The sequence below is a fragment of the Neophocaena asiaeorientalis genome, unplaced genomic scaffold (genome assembly GCF_003031525.2).
Source record: "Neophocaena asiaeorientalis asiaeorientalis breed wild unplaced genomic scaffold, Neophocaena_asiaeorientalis_V1.1 scaffold573, whole genome shotgun sequence".
Taxonomy (NCBI): Eukaryota; Metazoa; Chordata; class Mammalia; order Artiodactyla; family Phocoenidae; genus Neophocaena; species Neophocaena asiaeorientalis.
The window spans coordinates 649,035-672,687 of record NW_020172453.1 but is presented as its reverse complement, the minus strand read 5'-3'; the positions used below and the strand labels follow the sequence as shown (position 1 = coordinate 672,687).

At 38.4% G+C, this 23,653-nt stretch overlaps 1 protein-coding gene across 1 annotated transcript in view; it reads right to left on the bottom strand.

The window, feature by feature from the left end:
- Nucleotides 1–17,505: 17,505 nt before the first annotated feature.
- Nucleotides 17,506–23,653, bottom strand: part of LNPEP (leucyl and cystinyl aminopeptidase) — a 97,061-nt gene continuing 90,913 nt past the window's right edge. The window contains exons 16-18 of the mRNA XM_024737663.1: nucleotides 22,455–22,595; nucleotides 21,700–21,781; nucleotides 17,506–21,051 (exon numbers count right to left, since the gene is read on the bottom strand). Coding sequence (XP_024593431.1) covers nucleotides 20,926–21,051; nucleotides 21,700–21,781; nucleotides 22,455–22,595 — 349 coding nt within the window. The 3' untranslated portion in view covers nucleotides 17,506–20,925. The remainder of the gene's footprint in view (nucleotides 21,052–21,699; nucleotides 21,782–22,454; nucleotides 22,596–23,653) is intronic.

The window sequence follows — 23,653 nt, the reverse complement described above, 5'->3', positions numbered from 1 at the left end:
TATCAATTTTGTTTATCTTTTCAAAGAACCAGCTTTTGGTTTCACTGATCTGTTGTTTTGTCTCCGTTTCATTTATTTCTGCTCTGATCTTTATGATTTCTTTCCTTCTACTAACTTTGGGTTTTGTTCTGCTTTCTCTAGTTGCTTTATGTGTAAGTTTAGGTTGTTTATTTGAGATTTTTCTTGTTTCCTGAGTTAAGATTGTATTGCTATAAACTTCCCTCTTAGAACTGCTTTTGCTGCATCCCATAGGTTTTGATCATTGTGTTTTTGTTTTCATCTGTCTCTAGGTATTTTTAGATTTCCTCTTTGATTTCTTCGGTAATCCATTGGTTGTTTAGTGACATATTGTTTAGCCTCCACATATTTGTGTTTTTTAGTTTTTTTCTTGTAGTTGATTTATAATTTCATAGTGTTTTTGTCAGAGAAGATGCTTGATATGATTTCAGTTTTCTTAAATTTACCGAGGCTTGCTTTGTGGCCTACCGTGCAGTCAACCCTGGAGAATGTTCCATGTGCACTTGAGAAGAGTGTGTATTCTGCTGCTTTAGGATGGAATGTTCTATAAATATCGATTGTCTCCATCTGGTCTAATGTGTCATTTAAGGCCTGTGTTTCCTTATTGATTTTCTGTCTGGATGATCTGTCCATTGATGTAAGTGGGGTGTTAAAGTCCCCTACTATTATTGTGTCACTGTTGATTTTTCCTTTTATGGCTGTTAGCATTTGCCTTATATATTGAGGTGCTCCTATGATGGATGCATATATATTTACAATTGTTATATCTTTTTCTTGGATTGATCCCTTGATCATTATGTAGTGTTCTTCTTTGTCTCTTGTAACAGTCTTTATTTTAAAGTCACTTTATTTTGTCTGATATAAGCATTGCTACTCCAGCTTTCTTTTGATTCCATTTGCATGGAATACCTTTTTCCATCCCCTCACTTTCAGTCTGTATGTGTCTGTAGATCTGAAGGGAATCTGTTGTAAACAGCATACAAACAGGTCTTGTTTTTGTACCCATTCAGCCACTCTTTGTCTTTTGGTTGGGGCATTTAATCCATTTACATTTAAGGTAATTATCAATATGTGTGTTCTTACTGTCATCTTGTTGTTTTGGATTTGTTTTTGTAGGTCTTTTTTCTTCTCTTCCTCTTTTGTTCTCTTGTGATTTGATGACTGTCTTTAGTGTTGTGTTTGGATTGCTTTTTCATTTTTGTATGTATACCTATTGTAGATTTTTGGTTTGTGGTTACTGTGGGGTTTTATTTTATTTTTTTTCTTTTCCTTTAATTTTTATTTATTTAAATTTTTTTGGCTGCATTGGGTCTTCATTGCTGTGTGTGGGCTTTCACTAGCTGCGAGAGCGGGGGCTACTCTGCGGTGCACAGGCTTCTCATTGCAGTGGCTACTCTTGTTGAGAAGCACGGGCTCTAGGTGCATGGGATTCAGTAGTTGTGGCACATGGACTCAGTAGTTGTGGTGCACGGGCTTAGTTGCTATGCAGCATGTGGGATCTTCCCAGACCAGGGATTGAACCTGTGTCCCCTACATTGGCAGGCGGATTTTTCACCACAGCACCACCAGGGAAGTCCCTACTGTGGGGTTTTGATTTAGCTGTCTATCTATATCTATATATATATACAAGATTGTTTTAAGTTGCTGGTCTCTTAATTTCCAGTGCATTTCCAGTATCCTGCATTTATATTCTCCTCTTCTCGTGATTGCTGGTTTTTATATTATCTTCATGTGTGGATCATTTCCCTACCTTTACTGTGTGTTTGCCTTTACTGGTGAGCTTTTCCATTCATAATTTTCTCGTTTCTAGTTGTGGGCTTTTCTCTTCTGCCTAGAGAAGTTCCTTTAGCTTTTGTTGTAAAGCTGGTATGGTGTTGCTGAATTCTGTTAGCTTTTGCTTGTCTGTAAAGCTTGATTTCTCCATCAAATCTGAATGAGAGTGACTTCCCTGGTGGCGATATGGTTAAGAATCCACCTGCCAATGCAGGGGACACTGGTTTGAGACCTGGTCCGGGAAGATCCTACATGCCACGGAGCAACTAAGACCGTGTGCCACAACTACTGAGCCTGCGCTCTAGAGCCCACGAGCCACAACTAGTGAGCCCGTGTGCCACAACTACTGAAGCCTGTACACCTAGAGCCTTGCTCTGCAACAGGAGAAGCCACTGCTATGAGAAGCCTGTGCACCGCAATGAAGAGTAGCCCCTGATCGCTGCAACTAGAGAAAGCCTGTGTGCAGAAACGAAGACCCAGTGCAACCAAAAAAACCCAAAACTGAATGAGAGCCTTGCTGGGTAGAGAATTCTTGATTGTAGGTTCTTCCCTTTCATCATTTTAAATATATTGTGCCACTCCCTTCTGGCCTGCAGAGTTTCTGCTGAAAAATCAGCTCATAACATTATGGGGGATTCCCTTGTACGTTATTTGTTGCTTTTACCTTGTTGCTTTTAATATTTTCTCTTTAATTTTTGACAATTTGATTAATATGTGTCTTGGTGTGTTCCTCCTTGTGTTTATCGTGTATGGAACTCTCTGCGCTTCCTGGACTTGAGTGTTTCCTTTCCCATGTTAGGGAAGTTTTTGGCTATTATCTCTTCAAATATTTTCTCAGGCCCTTTCTTTCTCTCTTTTCCTTCTGGGAACCCTATAATGTGAATGTTGGTGCTTTTAATGTCCTAGAGGTTTCTTAAAACTGTCATTTCTTTGCATTCTACTTTCTTTATTCTCTTCCACAGCTGTGGTTGCCACCAATCTGTCTTCCAGCTCACTTATCTGTTTTTCTGCGTCATTTATTCTGCTATTGACTCCTTCTAGTATATTTTTCATTTCAGTTATTGTATTGTTCATCTCAGTTTGTTTGTTCTTTAAAGCTTCTAGCTCTTTATTAAACATTTCTTGTATCCTCTTGGTCTGTGCCTCCATTCTTTTTGAGATCTTGGATCATCCTTCTTATCATTACTCTGAATTCTTTTTCAGGTAAATTGCCTATCTCCACTTCACTTAGCTGTTCTTCTGGGGTTCTATCTTGTTCCTTCATCTGGAACATGTTTCTGTGCCATTTCATTTTGTCTAACTTTCTGTGTTGTGGTCTCCGTTCCCCAGGCTGTAGGATTGTAATTCTTCTTGGTTCTGCTGTCTGCCTCCTGGTGGGTGAGGTTCGTCCAGGGGCTTGTGCAGGCTTCCTGGTGGGAGCTACTGGCACCTGCCCACTGGTGGGTGGAGCTGGGTCTTTTCCTTCTGGTGGGCAGGGCTGTGTCAAGGGGTATGTTTTTATGTGGCTGTTGGCTCATGATGACTTTAAGCAGCCTGTCTGCTAATGGGTGGGGCTGTGTTCCCACCCTGTTTGTTTTTTGCCTGAAGCATCCCAGCACTGGAGCCTGAAGGCTGTTGGTTGGGGCCAGGTCTCATTGCCAAAATGGTGACCTCTGGGACAGCTCATGCCAATCAGTATTCCCTGGGGGGGTCTGCCACCAGTGTCTTTTCCCCCACAGTGAGCCACAGCTGACTCCCACCTCCCCAGGAGATGCTCTAAGACCCGCAGGAAGGTCTGGCCAAGGCTCCTATGGAGTCACTGCTTTGGTCTGGGTCCCAGTGTACATGAAAACTTGTGTGCCTCCTCCAAGAGTAGAGTCTCTGTTTCTCCCATTCCTGTGGATCTCCTGCACTCAAGCCCCACTGGCCTCCAAAGCCAAATGCTCTGAGGGCTCCTCCTCCCAATGCCAGACCCCCAGGCTGGGTAGCCTGATGTGGGGCTCAGAACTGTCACTTCTCTGGGAGAACCTCTGTGATGTAATTATTTTCCAGTTCGTGGGTCACCCACTTGGTGGGTATGGGATTTAATTATATCATGAAAGTGCCCCTGCTACTGTCTTGTTGTGACTTTTTCTTTGCCTTTGGATATAGAATATCTTTTTTGGTAGGTTTGAGTCTTTTTTCAGTGGTTGTTCAGCAGTTAGTTTTGATTTTGGTGTTTTCATGAGAGGAGGTGAGCTCAAGTCCTTCTACTCCACCATGTTGTCTGGATGACTTCTTTTTAATAAAGCCAGAACACCAGTACCTAGAGATGACCAACATCCCCGATTTTCCTTCTCCTTTCCTTCTGCTCTGCCTCTTCTGGCTGAGGCCATGCTTCAGTGGGAAAGACCTGGTCTACATCAGTCTTTGTGTGGGGGCCCATCTGGACTCCGGCACCACTGAGTCAGCAGAGTTTCCAGCTGCAGCTCAGCCTTCCTCATTAATCTTTTCTATTTTCTTTTTGGCCTCTGTTTTATTTATTTCCTCTCTCATCTTTATTTCCTTCCTTCTGCTGACTTTGGGCTTTGTTTATTCTTTTGAAGATTAGTTTGATTGAGATTTTTCTTGTTCTCTTGAGGTAGGCCTGTATTGCTATAAACTTCCCTCTTTAGAACTACTTTTGCTGCATCCTATAAATGTTTGGAAAGTTGTGGTTTTCATTTTCATTTGTCTAGAGGTATTTTCTGCTTTCCTCTTTGATTCCTTCATTGACCCACTGGGTTTCTTTTTTTTTTTTTTTTTTTTTTTGTAGTGTTTGTGTTTTTCCCATTTTTCTTTCTGTAATTGATTTCTAGTTTTATATCAGCATGCTTTTTCTAATATATAGTACCTCTTAAACAAAAATATATTTGCAAATTTAATGCTTAAATTTATAAAAAAGAGGATTCGACTAAAATTACTTTCCTAACTTCCTAACTGGCAAGTTAAATAACCTTATTCAATTAAAAAAAAACCTCATTTCCATCTGTAACTGATGATTTTAACATCCATATAACTCAGAAGGCAGCTGGCAGTTTTAACAATAACAGGTGATATTTACTATGTCACTGTGATATTCATAGGTACTGTGCTAAGTACTTTATAGGTATTTTATTTAATGCGAACAAGCCTGAAAAGTAGATAGTATGCCTGTTTTATTAATGGAGAAGGTAGAGGCTAATTAAGTAACAAGTGGGAAATGACTGAACCAAGAATCAGTTCCAGTCCTGATTGATGCCAGTCTATGCTCCATAGCCTTTCAAGTAGTTTAAATTTCTAGAAATCATTACCTTTTGTTATTATTGTAATAATATTCAAATAATTTTGTTCAAATTAAAATTTTCGAAGGCCTGGGAGGCAAAGAAAATGAAGATAAAAACAGCCACTAAACTCAGAAGCCAGCCAATGTGCAGTCTTGCACGAAACATCCAAAGACCAGCTACATTCACATAGAAGAGCAACAGCATCAAAAAACATAGAACAGAAAGGCTTCCAGTTTCCCATACTTGGCTTGTATACAAATGGCATTGGAATAAGCCAATGCTTATTATGACACCATTCCAATGGTGTCAATAAGCTACTGACACCACTCAGTAGCCTTTCTTAAGCTGATCTGGGCACTCTTGCCTCCTGGTGTCACCTGCTCATCAATGGTTCTACTTTGGCAGCACCACCAACTTTGGTAACTATTATTATGTTATTATGTTTTCCCTTTAGAAAAATGAGTGGGAAACAAGAATGAAGGTTGTTATACGTGTAAGCAAAAGTCCTGATTATAATTCAGCTCAGCCAACAACAGAAATCACTGGGGTCCCCAAAGTACATTTATGTCAACTGGACTTTGGCTGTATGATTGGATGTCCATCCATGATGAAAAATAATAAAAGTGAAGAATAAACACAAAGCTTTGGAAACGGATCACCAGTTGTTGGGTCTAGAGTGTGGGCTGTAATGTGTGTTTTTGTTCTCTGGTAATGACATCCCTGTATACCGTGTGAGTCAAATGTTCACTTCGCACACAGGTTTCAGTAAGTGCTGGATGCATTTGTGTGTGTTGTGGGGAACGTGTGTGGTAAGAATTGAAGAAGTAAAGCATAAAAGAAAATACGCCAAATCCAACTCTTCTGTGCCATTAATTCTAAAAAGTCTGAAAAATAGAACATGTAGACCAAAAAGTATTGCCTGCATTTCAGGAAACAACGAACTACGTTTACCATCAAGCCATCAGCCACCACAGCTGCCCCTGCTGGTGCACCCTGAGGGGAATTCAGACTGGAGAAAAACAGGATACTGGCCCTAGGTATTTTAAGATGCATATCAAGAAATAATTTCAGTAAGCCCAGAATCCTCCATCTTCCCATTCACAGAAAGGCACTAAAGTCATTAACTTGAAGATGTCTTTGTGGATCTATGTGTGTGATTGGCAGTAATCTTTTAATGTTTGACTACATTTTTTTCTTTTTCCAGCAAAAACTCCTGTATATCCTGGCCCCTCCCTTACCTCTGAGGGAATAGTCCCTCCGAGCTATCTGAGAGGCTGCATTCCCAGGCTCCATTCCTCAGTAATGTCCTTGAATAAAATATAGTTCTAAAATTTTAGGTTGTGTGTTCTTGTTTTTGTTTTTAGTCGACAGTTTTGGCAACCAACAAAAGGACCTAGAGCAGACTTCTCTCCCTCCACTTAACTGTACAAGGAACTGGAGCTTTGGTATCAGCAGAAGCCCCCTTGTTCCTGTCTGCCCCTCCTCTCAAAGTCCAGATGAGTTTGGGTGAGTCTCTTCCTAGGTCTCAGATATCCGTTTATTAGCTGATGATCCTAAGTTTTACTTGGTGGTGTTAAACTCCTCTCTGGAGGAGAAGGTTTTCTCTGAAGCTTACTTGCAAGAAGATGTACCTGGGTTATCCTCAGTTGAAAGACACTGGGAAGATTTTATTAGGTACATATAGAACTTATGCTTCCAGTACTTAACTGGTAGTTAAAGAAAATCTTTCCCTAAAGCTGGCCAAACTGGGGTCCTTTTGACATTACAAAATTCATTTTTTGTGTGTGTGCACAGCTAGAGAAAATCCAGCTTGATAAAACATCTTTTCAGAATTCTGTCCTTAAAGGAACAAAAGCCCTTCTAGGAGGAACTTACATTTCTCTCCCTGTGTGTTTGAGATGTAAATATTCTACCTGATCTTAGGCATCTCCCCCACAAACCCCCCACTCTGTTTTGAAAGCTTGGTCTCTGTCATCCAGAAGGTACACATGCGGTGTACATTTGGCAGCCAGTTGAATAGACTGGGATGTTTAGTAGTCTTTTTGTCTAGCTGTGCCAACTCTCAGGGAAATTTGTCATAAGGGGTCCCAGCCCATAAAGGGCCTTTGTCATCTTAACCTCTGTTGTGTCTGCCTATACAGTGGTGGCCCCTTACATTCTTAGACTGTTGTGGGGAGTAACCTTTGTAGATATTGTGAAGGCTACATGCTTAGCACTCCCTTGTGGGGACACTTCTTGCATCTTATTGGTTTGAGTTGCTATTAAGATACTACTTGTCAATGCCCAGATGATGGACCATTTAAACTGGAGACGCTTTTAAATTGGTAAATATTTAGAGAGCTCTCATTTTAAATAGCTGTTTTATTGATACCTATGGGGAAAAAAAAAAACAAATTAGAAGGTTTTAAATATATATAAAATGGCTAACCTAGAAACTCCCTGGGTTTAAAATAAAAGTCTGGGAAACCTTGTTTGTGGTCTAGGCTTCTCCTCAATGGGTCTTACAGATGCTAATATAACATTAGATTGTTAATTAGGTTGATTAACAGGGAAGTAAGAAGCTAACGGAAAGTCTACAGACTTCTTGCCAACAAAGTGGACATTTTAAAGGGACTTGTTCCAAAAAGATGAAAAAATCTTCAGGTGGTTATTAAGAAATGCGGTAAATAAAACAGATGTTAATAGGATTAAAACAAAGGTTTGATACAATACTACTTAATGCTGGGGACCACTAGGGGCTCCCTTTGTCCCATTTAACCTTGAAGGGCCCCAAACAAGTCTGCTGTATTTACCCCAGTTTAAAAAATACATATATATTCAAAAGGCTGGAAAAAAAATTAACACTGAGATACCTGACCAGTAATTGCTTGTGGCAACTAATCAAGTTAAAAGATTAACAAAAGGGCCTGAGTCCCTTGGCTCAACTCACTGGAGACCCCAAAGCCTTTATACAAAAATAGATAAAATGGCTGGAGGATAAAAAGGAAAGCTTCTGGGACTCCTTTTAAGACCAAGACTTGTTGATAGGGTCCTACTGGAAACTAAAGGTATAAAAGTGGATAGTTTGAGTGAAAGTTTATAAAAATTGGTATACTTAAATGGACTTTATATAACACAGTTACATCTTTTTTGCCTAATTATATTGTGGGATAGACATTATGTCTCACTGGGGAATGCTTCCCCTGACTGGTACTTTAAGATGGGGCATATAAATCTGTCCATCAGGCCATGTAAATTAAACATACTAAAGGAAACCAATAGGGTTACCTGAGCCCACAAAATATTAAATGAAAACTGGGGGCTAATATTCAGGGGTTAATAAAAACAATAATAGTTTTTTTTTTTTTTTTGCTCTGGGTTTAACTTGTACCCTCAGAAAGAGGGTCTTCGTTGAATGCCTTGTGCAAACTTTTGAAGCCCTAATAAACTGAACCCTAAAGTTCTAGAACATAGAACTTTTGATTCTCAGTGTAGTTGGAAATATTCTTACTGATTTAAAAAAAACACTAAATGTAGTTGGGCAAATCAATTTTTTAATATCATCTATGTGGCAAACCAGTTCTTAGGAGAATTAAAAGCAACTGTCTTGCAATTCTCTACAAATCAGAAGTTTCAGTCCACAGTGACCTGAGACTGAGCCTAATTAGCTCAATCAGGTAGAATCTGAAACCAAAGGGAAAAAAGGGGGAAGGGGAGGAGATCTTTTTAAACTCAAACCTCTCAAAAGTCTCCCTCACCAAAATCAAATTCACAGCTTCCGTAAGGATTTATCATAGACAAACACAAATCTTAAGTCTTTTCCACAAAGAGTAAAGCCTTAGTCATCTGAGCAAATAAACTTATTTCAGTTGTTATAAACTAGTAAGTTTATATTGTAATACCTGATTCATAACCAAGGTTTTAAAGTAAAGCTCTGAGATCTCTAGTTATGTCTGTTTATGTCTGTGCAAATTATACGTATGTCTCTACCTCCAGATAGTATTACCAAAATTAAATTATAAAAGAGCTTTATTTAATTGACTTAAAAGTGCTTGCAAATTAAATATTTCTAAGTATAAAGAAAATTGGCCAGAAAGAATTTCAGGTTCATGTGATCTAGGAAATATTAATATCTGGTATTAAAGCTAGCTTAAGCTTGTTTGTTTAATCAATAGACATGCCTTATTTTTATTGTACCTAGGTTTTCTGAAGGTCAATAAATTCATTATTTCTGTTGCAGAGTTTGTCAGCAAGAATTAACTTGGTATATTATTTTCATAAGTTATAAAATATAAAGGGACATTTTAGGAATAATGTTTTGAGTATGTCTATCTAAAATAGTTTCCCCAGATTTTTGGTAACTTGAAACTTTAGAGTTTTGCTAAGTTAGATGGTAGAATTCACTGAATATCCAGATTCTTTCAAATGAGATAAAATTCTGGAACATTAATTGCTAAACAGGTCTAAGTTTACCTACATTTGTCTTTATAAGAGGAAAACTAACGACATTTGGTTCTATTAGAGACGTCTTGTACCACATTGACATAGTACTCTATGTGAAAGCGTATGTTTCTAGAGGTTATAGAATATGTTCGTAAGTTTGCCAATCAAGAAATACTGGTGTGTTCGTAATTGAAATACTGGTGTGTTCGTAATTGCTTCTTAGTTTTCACTAGAAACTGTTTTTCAGAGTTGAGAATTCTAATTAAAATATGTAAGTAAAGCTACTAGAAATAAGGGAAATATTCTAGTATGCAAGGACAGTAGGATGTGTGTTTTCAGCAAAAGAAGGTACGAGGAATGGAAATGCATTGTGTTAAGGGGAAAAATTTTTGTCCTAAAGCTGATTAATTCTAAATGTGAAAGAAAAAAAATAAGGGATAAACAAATATAGGTACAGAAAGTTGTGGAGGGCTTGTGGGAAGGGAGGACCGAGAACAGTTTTGTGCATGATCAGGCTGAGATTGGATTAAATTTAATTAGGTAAATGAAGTTAGTTATTGAAGGTGAGCTGGTTCAGTATTGGAGTTTTGTTTTCTGTTAAGAGAAAAAAGTTTTCTTGACATGTTGAGCTACTTTTGATACTAGATATGAGTTTCTTTGTCTTCTAAATGATCTGCATTTAACTTAAAAATCTTTCATCACTTTGGTTGAATAAGTATTGTTTCACAGTGACCTATGATCCTATTTGATAGAGTGCTTTAAAACTTTTTGATATCTCTGACACACTTCCCTAAGTCAAATTCTAACCAAAGTTCTTCTGACCTGTAGCTAGCTTTGGGAAGCTTCAAAGGGCCCCTGAGACATCCCAAAGACAGATACTAAATAGATTTATTTGGTATATTACATGGGAAACATGGTCAAATAAGTGGTGGTACAATTTTCTTATATTGTATGGGTAGATGTCATTAATACAGATGTTCCAAAACCTAAAAATCTGGTATGTCCTGGTATGTTATCAGTCATAATTCTAGTTATCTTAAATGGCTGGATGTCACAGAAATATCCGAGTTTCTTGTCAGCTGCATTGTAATCAGATCTTTAACCATGCCATTTTAAGTATTCAGTCATTTATAGACAATCATTATTTTACTCAGATGCTTTTAGAAAATGAAGATCTTCAAGAAGACTCACAAGAAGGACTTTTTGACAAACACGTTTCTGATGACTTTTAGATCATACCACTAGAATGGGTAAGAAATTACAAAACTCTAATGGAAAACCTGGCTTCATCCAGATCAACAGGAATTAATTATATGGGACTGAATGAATCAGTCTTATAATTTTGACTTTTCTGAAATACTGGCTTTTAATCTTTGTTTTCCAGAAAGCCTTTCCTCTTGTGCTATGACCTACAACAAGTTGATAGATGTTTTTAATCTTCATACGAAAGGTATACTTTATTTTTTTCTCTCTACTTGATCCCTCCAGAATTTGCCTTCTCCATCTGGCTCCCTTGTAGACTTGATGGCTTATTGTGACCAAATTACATCTAGTTATACTAATACATACATCTAGTTATACTAATCATCATTTTAATCTTTTCTCTTGTTTCTCAAATTATTTTTGCCTTGCCTCTACCTGCTGTACTATGATTTTATTAATGATACTAGCTGTCCTCCTTACATCCTGTCCACTTGATATAAGATAGTTGTCTCTTGCACTATCCAACATGTAACCAGCCTCTGACAAAACTAATGATGGCTGAACGTCTTGAGGCCGTTGATCATGTGTAACTCTACACAGAATAACTGTAATAGTGAACTGTAGGAATGGGGAGAAGCAGCAAGAGAAAACATTTCCTGGATCATATTTCCTAGTGCTGTAGGAAAATTTGGCATGAAATGCCTCTCAAACCTTGGTTGAATTTATGACCACAAGGAGTTGCTGTGGACAAAAAAGTTGTCTGCCAGGACTTCCCTGGAGGTCCAGTGGTTAAGACTCCATGCTTCCAATGCAGGGGACGTGGGTTTGATCCCTGGTCGGGGAGCTAAGATCCCACATGCTGTGCAGCCAAAAGATTTAAAACAAACAAAAAAAGTTGCCTGCCATTTCAGTAATCAGTGAATTTGGCCCACTGTCAAGCCCTCAGCCACCGCAGCTGCCCCCAGTGGTGTACTCTGAGGGTAATTCGGAATGGAGAAGAACAGGATACTGGCCCTAGGTAAGATACATTTCGAAGCAATAACTTCAATGAGCCCAGACTCTTGCCTCTTCTCATAAATAGAAAGGCACTAAAATCACTAACTTGATGTCTTTTTTTTTGGTGATTAGCAGTAATCTTTTGATATTGAACTACATTTTTTCAGGAAAAACTCCTGTATATCCCGGCCCCTCCCTTACCTCTTTGGAACAGCTTGTCAGTGCTGAGAGGTTGCCTTCCCGGACTGCAGTCCTCAGAAATGTCTTCAAATAAAACAATTCTCAACTTACAGGTTGAGCACTTTTGTCAGTTAACATCCAAAAAGTCCACTGGAATCAGAATGTTTTTTCTACATTTATAATGGGTTTTAGTTCAATTTTTACTGTACATTATCTGTAAACAAAGTATCAGAATTGAACTAGCAACTTTTGATCAAAATCTTTAATTCCTAAGAACCTTTCCCCAATATATTATTAATGGTAATATTTTAAAAGGGTATTATTGCTTCAAGGTGTTTTTGTTTGCCCAGAAATAGTGTCTCCCTTACCTAAAACCCTATGTATTTGCCCTACAATGCCCAACTTTAAGTGCTAACAATTAATACATAAGAATACTGGTTCTAGTTCCCACATCTGAGAGCCCAAGACATTCCCAATTCTCCCCCAAGGCCACTCATGGGAATCAAACAAGGAAGCTCTTATTTTAGACCTGACCAGAACTGTTAACTCTGGTAGAGCCCCTCAAAAAAAGCTGTGCACTCATACTCCACTTATGTGTGAATCAAGGCAAGAGGTATTCTCCGCTAGCATCCAATGTCTTTCACCTTCAAGATAAGAGTTCCTTGTTTTCACTGGCATAACAAGTTACATATCTCATACTGATTTAGGTACTGCACTGTTACTGTGTCAAATGGCTACTCAAGTGATCTGTGTATTTACAAGAACCATCTCATTCTAAAAAATAATTGCCCTGTGTGGAGTACATGTAGCTGAGTGAGTCTCACGCATCCACTGAAAACTTTAATAGCAATGTCTGGAGACATTTTTGGTTGTCAGAGTGTGAGTAGTGGAGTTGCTATTTGCATTAGAGACCAGGGATGCTGTTAATAATCATACAATGCCCAGGACAGCCCAACATGGCGATAATGAGTTTGAGAACCCTTGAGTTACATGCAGTAGGGATACTGGAGCACTGGTGAGGTAGGAGGCAAGCTATGAAATACAATGAATATGGTTGCTGTCCTGGTAGGGCTGAGATGATAAACCACTTTATATGTAATTTTGTTATCCAAATAGTCTACACAATATTTATATTTAAATAATTTTATTTTCATTTCACAAAAAAAGCAACAGTGTTTGCAGGTACACATGCCTTTCAGTCAGTGCTGGTCATATGCAAAACAAGTTATCAGAAGTATAAAGAAAAATAAGCCTTTCCCTTCACCAGTGACAAAACACAATTTGCATATATAATATTATATATACATACTATTTTCAAAATCTTTCACAAAAGACAAGATTATGATACAAATTTAGAATTCTACCCACAAGCTCAGATTGAAGGAATTGGAGATCTCTATAAGAAGTGTTTAAATACAAAAATGTGATACCTTTTACAAGTTTTGAAGTAATTACTTTCCAAAGCATCTGACAGACTATTCTTCACAGCAATATGGAACACTTGGCTTTAATCAAGATAGCTAGCTGTAAGATGGTGTGTCTCAATGTGAGTTTGTTGATTAATGCAAATATTCCAATTATGCTGTAATTCTCATTTTATACACATGAGTGTATTACTGAACTGATGCTTTAGACAGTTCAAGTTCTGGAGCATTTCATTCAGCTCAGCCCTGGCCTTTACTTCCTTTGAACTATTTCAGATTAAGAACTGTTGAGAAATACCGCTAAAGAAAGATGACCATGACTAACTCCAAAAAGGTGCCCCCTTTTCTTTATGATCAAAGTTAAGTGTGGCATGAATAAACTTTTATTTTTCCTACAGCAGCAGGTATAAGTAACAGCCAAGTATAAGCAAATTTTTCATCACTAGAACCTGAGAGTTTGATATGGTAAATAACATCTCTTTGCAAACTTTCTAGGAGTCCTATCTCTCAGTGTTTCTAAAAATAACAATATGGCAACTCTTCAGCATTATATTCATTATAAATTGCAAAACAAACAAATAGTGCTCAGAAGCTTGGAGGGAGGGAGAGAGGGATGGATGGATTTTACACATGCATTTTCTTAGATACAGACAAATGTGGAGTCATAACATTTACCATGTGGTGGATGAAGAGTCAATGTGAAATAATGATTCAAGAATGCTGAAAGCTAACAGGTCTGGATGTATGAAATGCATGCAAAACCATAAGATAACATCAAACAGTGCAAGCACTGAAGACGAAAAGGAAGAATGAACAGGAATGGTTCAGCTAGTGGAGAAGTGAGGAGAGACAGGTGCAGCCACGCAGAGAAGCTCTGGGTAGGAAAGGGCCAACTCGCCCTACCATGTGTAAGGTGCTGAAGACAGACAGGGTTTGCCACCCAAATTCTTCTTGGATTAGTTTTTGGGGCCCATGTTGTCATTTACTAGAATGATGGCAATAACTCAAAAGATTCATTCCAGAAACCAAAATAATTTATACTGAGTACACAAGAATATGCTACTGATAGAACTGCAACAAACTGGGTCAGAATCCAGGCCTCATAAAGAAGCTACTCTGGGCTTCCCTGGCGGCACAGTGGTTGAGAGTCCGCCTGCCGATGCAGGGGACAGGGGTTCGTGCCCCGGTCCGGGAGGATCCCACATGCCGTGGAGCGGCTGGGCCCGTGAGCCATGGCCCCTGAGCCTGCGCGTCCGGAGCCTGTGCTCCGCAACGGGAGAGGCCACAACAGTGAGAGGCCCGCGTACCGCAAAAAAAAAAAAAAAAAAGCTACTCTCAAGGGTCTTCAAGTGAGTTCTAGGCAGTATGTCAACTGGCTTACCACTAAGAGATGAATCAGCAAAAAAATTTAAACACACTTGAAGTATCGTCTTTTTTGACTTTTTGGGATTTCCAAAGTACACGTCCCTTCTCATCATTTCATTCAGTTTGAATCAACCTAAGAAATGCTGGATCTGATTAGCTTTCACAACTCAACCATATCCAAGTGTCTTCTTGCATCTTATCTGCTGCATGCCTGTTGCCATTAGCTACACCACCACAACGCTACACCTTTAGGTCAGATGGTAGGGATCTGGTGGGACATTTTTAGTTAGATACATTCAGAGCCCTGCAAGGGACTAAGTATTAAAGGAAAATAATGGGGGAAGAAAAGCAAATCATATATATTCATGTATATATTTACATCTTTAAAGGCATATATCCGAGGGAATAAAACAAAACCACAAAACAATAACTATACTAGCTCCAGCTGAAGGAGCAAATATGTGGGAAAGGAAGAAGTAACTTAATCTATGAAACTCAATTTTCATTAGTCCTTACATAGCCATGTAAAGGACTAAATACAAAAGAAAATAACAAATGAAAACATTCATATGTATTAAGAACATTCCCCTGCCAAAAATATAAATCTCTATGAAACAAGTAAGCAAACAATGCCTAACTCTTCTACTTGCTGTTACCCACACAGGCAACAAGGGGAAGGGGAGAAGGGGAGGCTGTCATACACTTCTCCTCAATTTGCATCTGGTACCTTGACATCTACCCAAAGGACTAGGTATAAAATCAATAACATGGAAACATTTATACACATTTTTTAAAAGTTCATACCCTGTCCTTTCCCACTAACTACTACTCAACCCAATAATTCCTCCCTCTTAAAAAAAAAAAAAAGAAAAACCAAAAAGACCCCCAAATTGTTAAACTATTGCCCATGTTGGCAGTGAGGGAAGGGAGTAGAGGAGATTTATCATACATCTGGACCTCCATGTTTCATTATGTACCTACAGATCCCAGCAAAGGACTGGGTACTAAGTGAAATAACACACAAAATGTAGCAAACATTTGTATATATTAAAAAAGTGTGTACACACACACACACCCAGACCTCTCCCATCCCTGCCTCTCCAAAAACAGAAGCCAAACATCTATTCTTCTACCATTGCCCACCAGGCAATGAGGGAAGGGGAGCAGGGAGATTTTTCATTGAATCAATCTCAACTTTCATTAAGTTCCTAAATAGTTATGCAAAAACCTGGATTCAAAATGAAATAAACACCGAAAGAGGCAGAAACATTTATATACATTAAAAAATTTACATATCTTGCCCAACAAGCTCATTCCCCATTAAAAACCTCAAAACAAAGAACAGAAAACCAAATCCTCAAGTACTCATACTACTGTAGGTATACACAGGCTATAGGGGAAGGGGAAAAGATTTATTACATCTCTCGATCCGGGCCTCTGCATTACATTTGATATTTACAAGTCCAAACAATACACTAGGTTTGAAGTGAAAGAACAAAAAAATGCAGCAAACATTTATAGACACGAAAACAAAATGCAAACCCAGAAATCCCCCACTACCCTGCCAAAAAAAAAAAGAAACAAAAACTCCAAACAACTATGCTACTAGTCATTGCCTAGACAGGTAACAAGGGAAGGGGAGGAGATTTTTTTCATAGCATGAACCTTAATTTTCATCATGTACCTAAGTATCCATGGAAAGGTTTAGGTACAAAATGAAGTAAGAGAAAAAAGGAGCAAAAACCATTTATATACATTTTAAAAAGTACATATCCCTACGCTCCCAGGAGAGGGAGTGATAGAGGTAGAAATAATAATCTACACTACTCTAAAACTATTGCCCACAGAGGCAACAAGGAAAGGGGAAGAGGGGAGATTTTCATACATCCGGACCTCCACATCTCGTTAGGTACCTGCACGTCCAAGCAAGGGACAGGTACAAAATGGAATAACACAATATAGTAACTAGCACTGTACATATACAATTTTCAAAAGTATATATCTTGGCCTTAGTCCCTTCCCACCCCCCAAAACTTCAAAAAGCCCAAACTACTTTAAAATTATTGCCTACACAGATAAAAAGGGAAAGGGAGAAGACTGCTATACATCCAGAACTCTGTGGTTCATTAGCAACCTACGGGTCCAAGAGAAAGACTGGGTACCCAACGAAATACTATAATAAGGAAGTACAAACATGAATATATATTTAAAAAGTACCCCAATACCCACAAAAGAGCCTCTAAAACTAATCAACTACTAGCTACTGCCCACATGAGCAACAAGGGAAGGGGACAAGAGGAGACTGTCAAACATGTGGACCTCCACGTCTCATTAGGTACTTTCATGTCCTATGAGAAGGAGGTAGTACAAAATGAATTAGTTATAATACAAAGTAGTAGATTTATTTATATACATTAAGTACATACCCCACTCTCTCCCACCCCACAAAACAAAAACTACTACTCTAGCTATTGCTCAAGGAGGCAATAAGGAAAAGGGAAAAGAGATTTGTCATACTCTGAACCTCAGTTTTCATTAAGTATATATGCATTCATGCAGAGGAACACATATAAAAATGAAATATTAAAAAGTAGCATAGGGCTTCCCGGGCGGCACAGTGGTTAAGAATCTGCCTGCTGATGCTGGGGACACGGGTTCGAGCCCTGGTCCGGGAAGATCCCACATGCCGTGGAGCAGCTAAGCCCATGCGCCACAACTACTGAGCCTGTGCTCTAGAGCCCGCGAGCCACAACTACTGAGCCCTCGTGCCACAACTACTAAGCCTGCATGCTGCAACTACTGAAGCCCATGCGCCTAGAGCCCATGCTCTGCAACAAGAGAAGCCACCGCAATGAGAAGCCCGTGCACTGCAACAAAGAGTAGCCCCCACTCACTGCAGCTAGAGAAAGCCCGCGTGCAGCAACAAAGACCCAACGCAGCCAAAAATAAATAAATTTAAAAAATATATAAAAAGTAGCATAACATTTACGTACACTTGAAAGAAGAATATACAACCCTCCCCCTCCCTGCCCTCAAGAACAGATTAGATCAAAGCAACAGAAACTACAACTACTCTGTTAGTATGTCCACACAGGCAATAAGAAGAGGGGAAAATGGGACATTTGTCATAGTTTTGGACCTTCACAGTCCGTTAGATATCTACTTATCCATGAGAAGGAAGAAGGAAATACAAAATCAAACACCCACAAAATAGCAGCAAACACATTTGTACACATTTTAAAAAGAACATACTCTGCCCTTCTCCCACTATTACCATCTCCTTCCAAAAAGGGAAATCAAGTAATTACTCTGTAGCTGTTGTCCATACAGGAAAAATAGGAAGGGTAGAAGAGATTTTCACAGGACAATATTTTACTTTTCATCAGGACTAACTATATTAAAATGAAAAAATATAAAAACATTTCAAAACACATACATACATTTAAAAAGTATATACCCCCAAAGAGCCACTCAAAGAAATCAATCCACTATTCTATTAGCTATTGCCCATGCAGGCAATAAGGGAAAGGGAGAAGAGGAGGTTTATCATACTTTTGGACTTCCATTTTTCATTTGGTACTTACTTGTCAATGTGGAGAATGAAGCACAAAATAAAAGAAAGTAAAACCCAGCAAAAAAATAAATATATATATATATATTTACATAAGCTTTTTAAAGTACAAATGGGGGTGTGAGGGCAGAAGAAGGAAGAAAGCTCTTTAAAAAGAGAGTCAATTCCAATTCAAAAAAAAAAAAAAAACAAAGGCAAAAGGGAGAAGAGCTACATCATACCTACGAAATTCAGGTCTTGTTTTGCAAACTCAGCCCAGGAACTGCTGTTCCTGCTGATGACACATCTCCTGAGATGCATACACCTTCCCTGCAGCCCCATGAAATACATGGGGACTATGTGAATGTTCAGCAATCTGACCGCAGATTATCATTCCAGGTGCTTTAGATGGAGTAGACTCTTTTAAAATCCAACTCAATAACAGGCTATCGGTAATCCAACAAACTCATCACTTAACTTTCATTTCTTTCTTCCCAATATTCAGAAAGGATTCTGTTCTGTACCCAGTAAGACTGACGCGGCTCAATATCTATATACCCAGAACTCTTCTGACAGCTCTTTGTTCCTACAGTGGCTAAAGTACAGTAAAATGAAAACACGAAAGGCAAAGGACATTAGCATTAAGTAGAACCAGTGACAGTAAGAAAGTTCATGAACACCAAAACAATGGCAAACAACACAGTTTCACTTAAAGAGATTTATATAAAACAAGATGGAGGAAGGCACAAACTTATGGTGGCAGCTGACAGTACTTCAGTTTAATTATGTCTAATCACTTGGTATTAACAAGTGATTAGATATAAACAAAGTGGACTCCTTAGATTTCTACTTTCATAGCCTTTCAGACCTCCAAAGCATACATTGTTTTCTTCTACAATAAGAAGGCACATCATAATAGTAATCTAGTATGATGTGTCTTTTTATTAATTCAAGTAGACCGTCTCTCTGCAATGAATATAACACTTGTCAAACAGTACTTAACTGTGTCATGGATCTATGTGCTCATGTAAGACAGAATCCTATTCTTCTGTGCTTCAATCTATTTGAGTTCTCAGAAATACAGTGGTGAAATAAAATTCTGGGGGAAAAAAAACTCCAAAAGCTCCAATAATACTTATTATACTACATGTTCTACCTATTATTTAACCTTATATTCCTGACTTAGAGTTAGTTTTTGGAAGCCCCATATAGATGGGACAGCATAACATTAAAAAGGATGGAATTCCATGGGAAAATCTTAGGTGAAAAATGGGTAAATATCCTCTTTATATATGTAGATGTTTTCAAGCAAAATATAAAGTACAAGAATTATTACGAAGAAAGCTTTTCTCCTAAGAATCAAAGAAACACAACAATCTAGGTATAAGTCTGCATAACTCAAAAAATTCAAGTACGGTATTCCTCCTTTAGAAGGAGTAAGACTGCCATACAGTTTTGGAAGCTTTCCTCTCTCTCTTTCTTCTTTCCTTCTTTCTTTCCTTCCATGGCGATTCCTTATAATCTGTTCGTTTGGCCATTACAAAAGAAAACTTTGATTTTTCAACTCAAGAAAAGTACTGGTTCTGACAGTAGAAAAAATTCAAAGCCCACCATATTAAACCTAAATCAAGTTACTCCTACCCACATTCTCTTTATTCCTTTAAGGTACTGTGGTGAACTTTAAATAAAAATGTTCAATTTCTCAAAGGCCCTATTTTAAAATATGCTTCTAATATGCAACTCTATCATATAAAATGAAAATCCACCCAACGGGTATGATTCAGAGAAAGTGTCTGATTATGCCAAAAAGCAACTTAAACAAATTGTATTCTTAGTAATAAAGTCAGGATAAGAGACATCAGTATTAAAAAAATGCTTGCCATAAATGTAGAAATACTTATTTATAACATAAGGTGTATCTATGGCAGGGAGTGATAAAGGTGTACAGAGGTTTGGAGAATACTGGAATTCATAAGTAAAATAATTGTAATTAACGTTAACTCGGTTTGAAATATTTTCCTGAAAGATGAAAAAGGAAGTGTTAAATATTTGGAAAATTTAATCTTTTGGCCTTGTTATTTAGCTTTACAATACAACAAAAAATTAAAAATTCTGTAGCACCTGGCTATTCTTCAGAAAAAAAATATAATAGTTATAAACTTCTTCCAGAAAATAAAGGATTATTCAAAACCGCCAGTCAAAGTAGATCTGCACACTTGAGGTCAGTTCTGTATAGTTGCACGCTTCGTTGACTTCATTACCATACTTTTTGAAGCTAACTTTGAACCGCATTCAAATAACATCTCTCAACAAGAAGCAACAAGTGGCTAATAAACCAGCAGCCTGCAAAGATGGTGGCTCCTATGGTAGCTCTTTCCTTATTTCACGGTGTCAGCACTTTCCAGATACTGAGAGATAGAACAGAATTCCAAAACAGATATTTTTTCTCCATTTGAATATCTTCAAAGTAGAAAATTACCCATTGTTTTTGTAGATGGTTGGCATGTAGATGAATATAATTTGGTAATAAATAACTACACACTGCCCAAAGACATTTTAGAAAAGACAGATGAAAAACACAGACGGGCCCTGAGCAAACTATAACTCCTAAGAGTGCAAACAACTCAGCAGCGATCCTGGTTTCACCCTGGCTTTTGCAAAAGCAGCAGAGCCCAAGTTAACAAGCTGTCTGAATGGGTGACCGAATGAGGTGCAGGTATGCATGCTACAGCTAAAACGTCAGAGTTTTAAGGTTCTTTTCCACCCACTGGATGTTCAGCTGAATGACTTCCAAAGCCTCCTGGACGCAACGAAGTCGAAAGGTTGCCTCTGACTGATTTTCAAAGAATGCCTGGACCTGTAAGTTGCACACAGAAGTATTTCAAAACAAGAAAAGGATGGTATTTCTCAGGTAACTCTGAATATCCTTTTCAAATAAGCTTTAAGTTAGTGATGGCCGTGCTGATGTCTTAAGAGAAGTAGAGATGAGAAATATTGTATTTTAATATTTGAGGTATTTACATCGAGTTCCTGATCAAGTATGGTGAAATGTGAAGTAATTTTTAAAAATGAATTCCCCTTACTCCCACAAGGATGAATTTTTCAAATCTAAAGTAGGAGGAAAAAAAAAAAAAAGGGCAAGTAACAGTAAATAAGGTAGAGTCTAAAGTTAGGCCTGGTGCCCAATTTTACCCTTGGAATGGAATTCTTCAAAAACAATTTAATCACCACCTACAAAGAAACTTGGCATATGTTGATTTTAATTCAAAAAACTCATTTGTATTAGGGAGACAAAGGAATATTGTTGAGAATGGAATCAGGATTTTTCCTCATTGCTGTATATCTACCCTTTAGAAATAATCCAGATGCAGAATCATTAGCATTGATGAAGGCAGACAGAGAGAAGGGACAGGATTTGGCATGAGAAGCCACCATCTGACTTAAACTGAGCACCCTGAGGGCAAAGGGATACCCAACCTCCCCAGTAGCATTTTATACAACCAACCTCAGATAAATGTGCCTTTGTTGAAAACAGGTGAGTTGATCCAGCAACAATACTTTGTATGGTATAGGACCCCGGATGGAACCTGAAGCAACACAAACATAAGGGTGAAAAGCAAAAAAATGAGTCAGCTGCCGGTAAGCAAAGTTCCTGAGTGCAAAGGAAATGTTTAATGTAAGCTACACATGCCCAAGGCAGAGAGGAGTCCTGCCCCTGGGAATGGCAGCTCGGTACATCCGGAGTCATCCCATACACACCTCTGCCAGTGGGAGGAAAGAGTGGGCAGAAGGAGTTCCAGAGAAATTCTTGGCCCATTTTCTCCTCAAAAATCACATCAGACACCCAGAAGGTGTCATTATTGATTTAAAGGAAAAAATGAGCTACATGTGCTATTGAGCTGGGTGTGAGCTCCTAACCAATCCCCTGGTAGTGAGGAGGTATTTTCAACACATGTAACTAAACAGCTATTCTGAAAGAGTCCGTGGCGTGGCCAGGCCAAGCCATGTGAGCCAGCGGGGAGCAAGGTTGGGTTTGATTAGCACCAGTGGAACTTCCATGGAACACCACTGTTACATGACTCCTGCCATGGAACTACGGAATTATGTTTACGGATTTCTGGGTGTTTAGTTAAACTAGAACTGAAGCATTTTTCGTCTCACAGCAACACGTAACTCTTGCGAACCAGTACAACCCTGGGAACTGTTTTCAAATGCAGAGCCCGCGAACACTAAAAATTAGGGATTCTTTGAGAAACTTACTTCTGTACAAGCTTACTCCAGTTCTCTTTGACAAAATCCCACGCCAGTAAGTGTCCAGGAAAATGCCGGCCCACTGTTCTAATGATAAATGACAACTTTTGTGTTCGGATGGTATCTCCATCGAGGCTACTTTTCATTAACCTGAAGAGCAAAGCAGATTTAGCTTCCAGAATTATTCATGATGAAGTGATGACTGAATTTAAATTAATACTGGTCTCCTAATTAAAGCTCTGTGGCAATTCAAGGGATATAAGCTTGGGGTTAGTCTAAGATTCATTAATAGAGTGAAAACTTGTCATTTTTTTTAAATGGAGGAAAAACTCACCAATGAGATAAGCAGTTTAATGTACTGTCACATAGTAATAAATAGTTCTTGATGTAATAAGGACATTTAGGAAATAAATTCTAGTAGAATTTATTATAATTCTGAAGACTAGCATTTTTTTCCGTTAAAAAACGATTTGATTTGAATAGGGAGGTATCTTATTACTCTTAAAAAACTGGGCTGTGGGCTTCCCTGGTGGCGCAGTGGTTGAGAGTCCGCCTGCCGATGCAGGGGACACGGGTTCGTGCCCCGGTCCGGGAGGATCCCACATGCTGTGGAGCGGCTGGGCCTGCGCGTCCAGGGCCTGTGCTCCACGACGGGAGGGGCCACAGCAGTGAGAGGCCCGCATACCGCAAAAAAAAAAAAAAACTGGGCTGTCATATGAAAATGAAGATACATTTCAGAATACACTCAATAAATTTACTGATACTTCATGTGTACTAGATAATGTTCTAAATTATTGAATAACAATGCTTGAAATAGGTCATTACTACCTATCCACATTTTACAGTTTAAGAAGCTGAGGTTATGTAATTGCCCCAGTTACACAGCTAATAAATATTAAAGCTGGGCATTTGAATGTAAGCATTTACTATGTGATAATATCTGCTTATAGTGAGAAAACACATACCCCTAAAAGAATGCAGCAGTATTTTTAATAGGGGAAAAAACCCAAATGCTCACTGAGATGTGATGGATTAATAAACTATGATAGAGCCATGTTATGGAATAATACACAGCTATAAAAAAATGAAGTAGGCTTTATGGTAGATCTCAAAGACTGATCATTCACTAAAAAGAACATCACAAATCACTGGGTATAGTATAAACCTATAAATACTCAGACCAGGACTGACACTGTTAACAGAGGAGA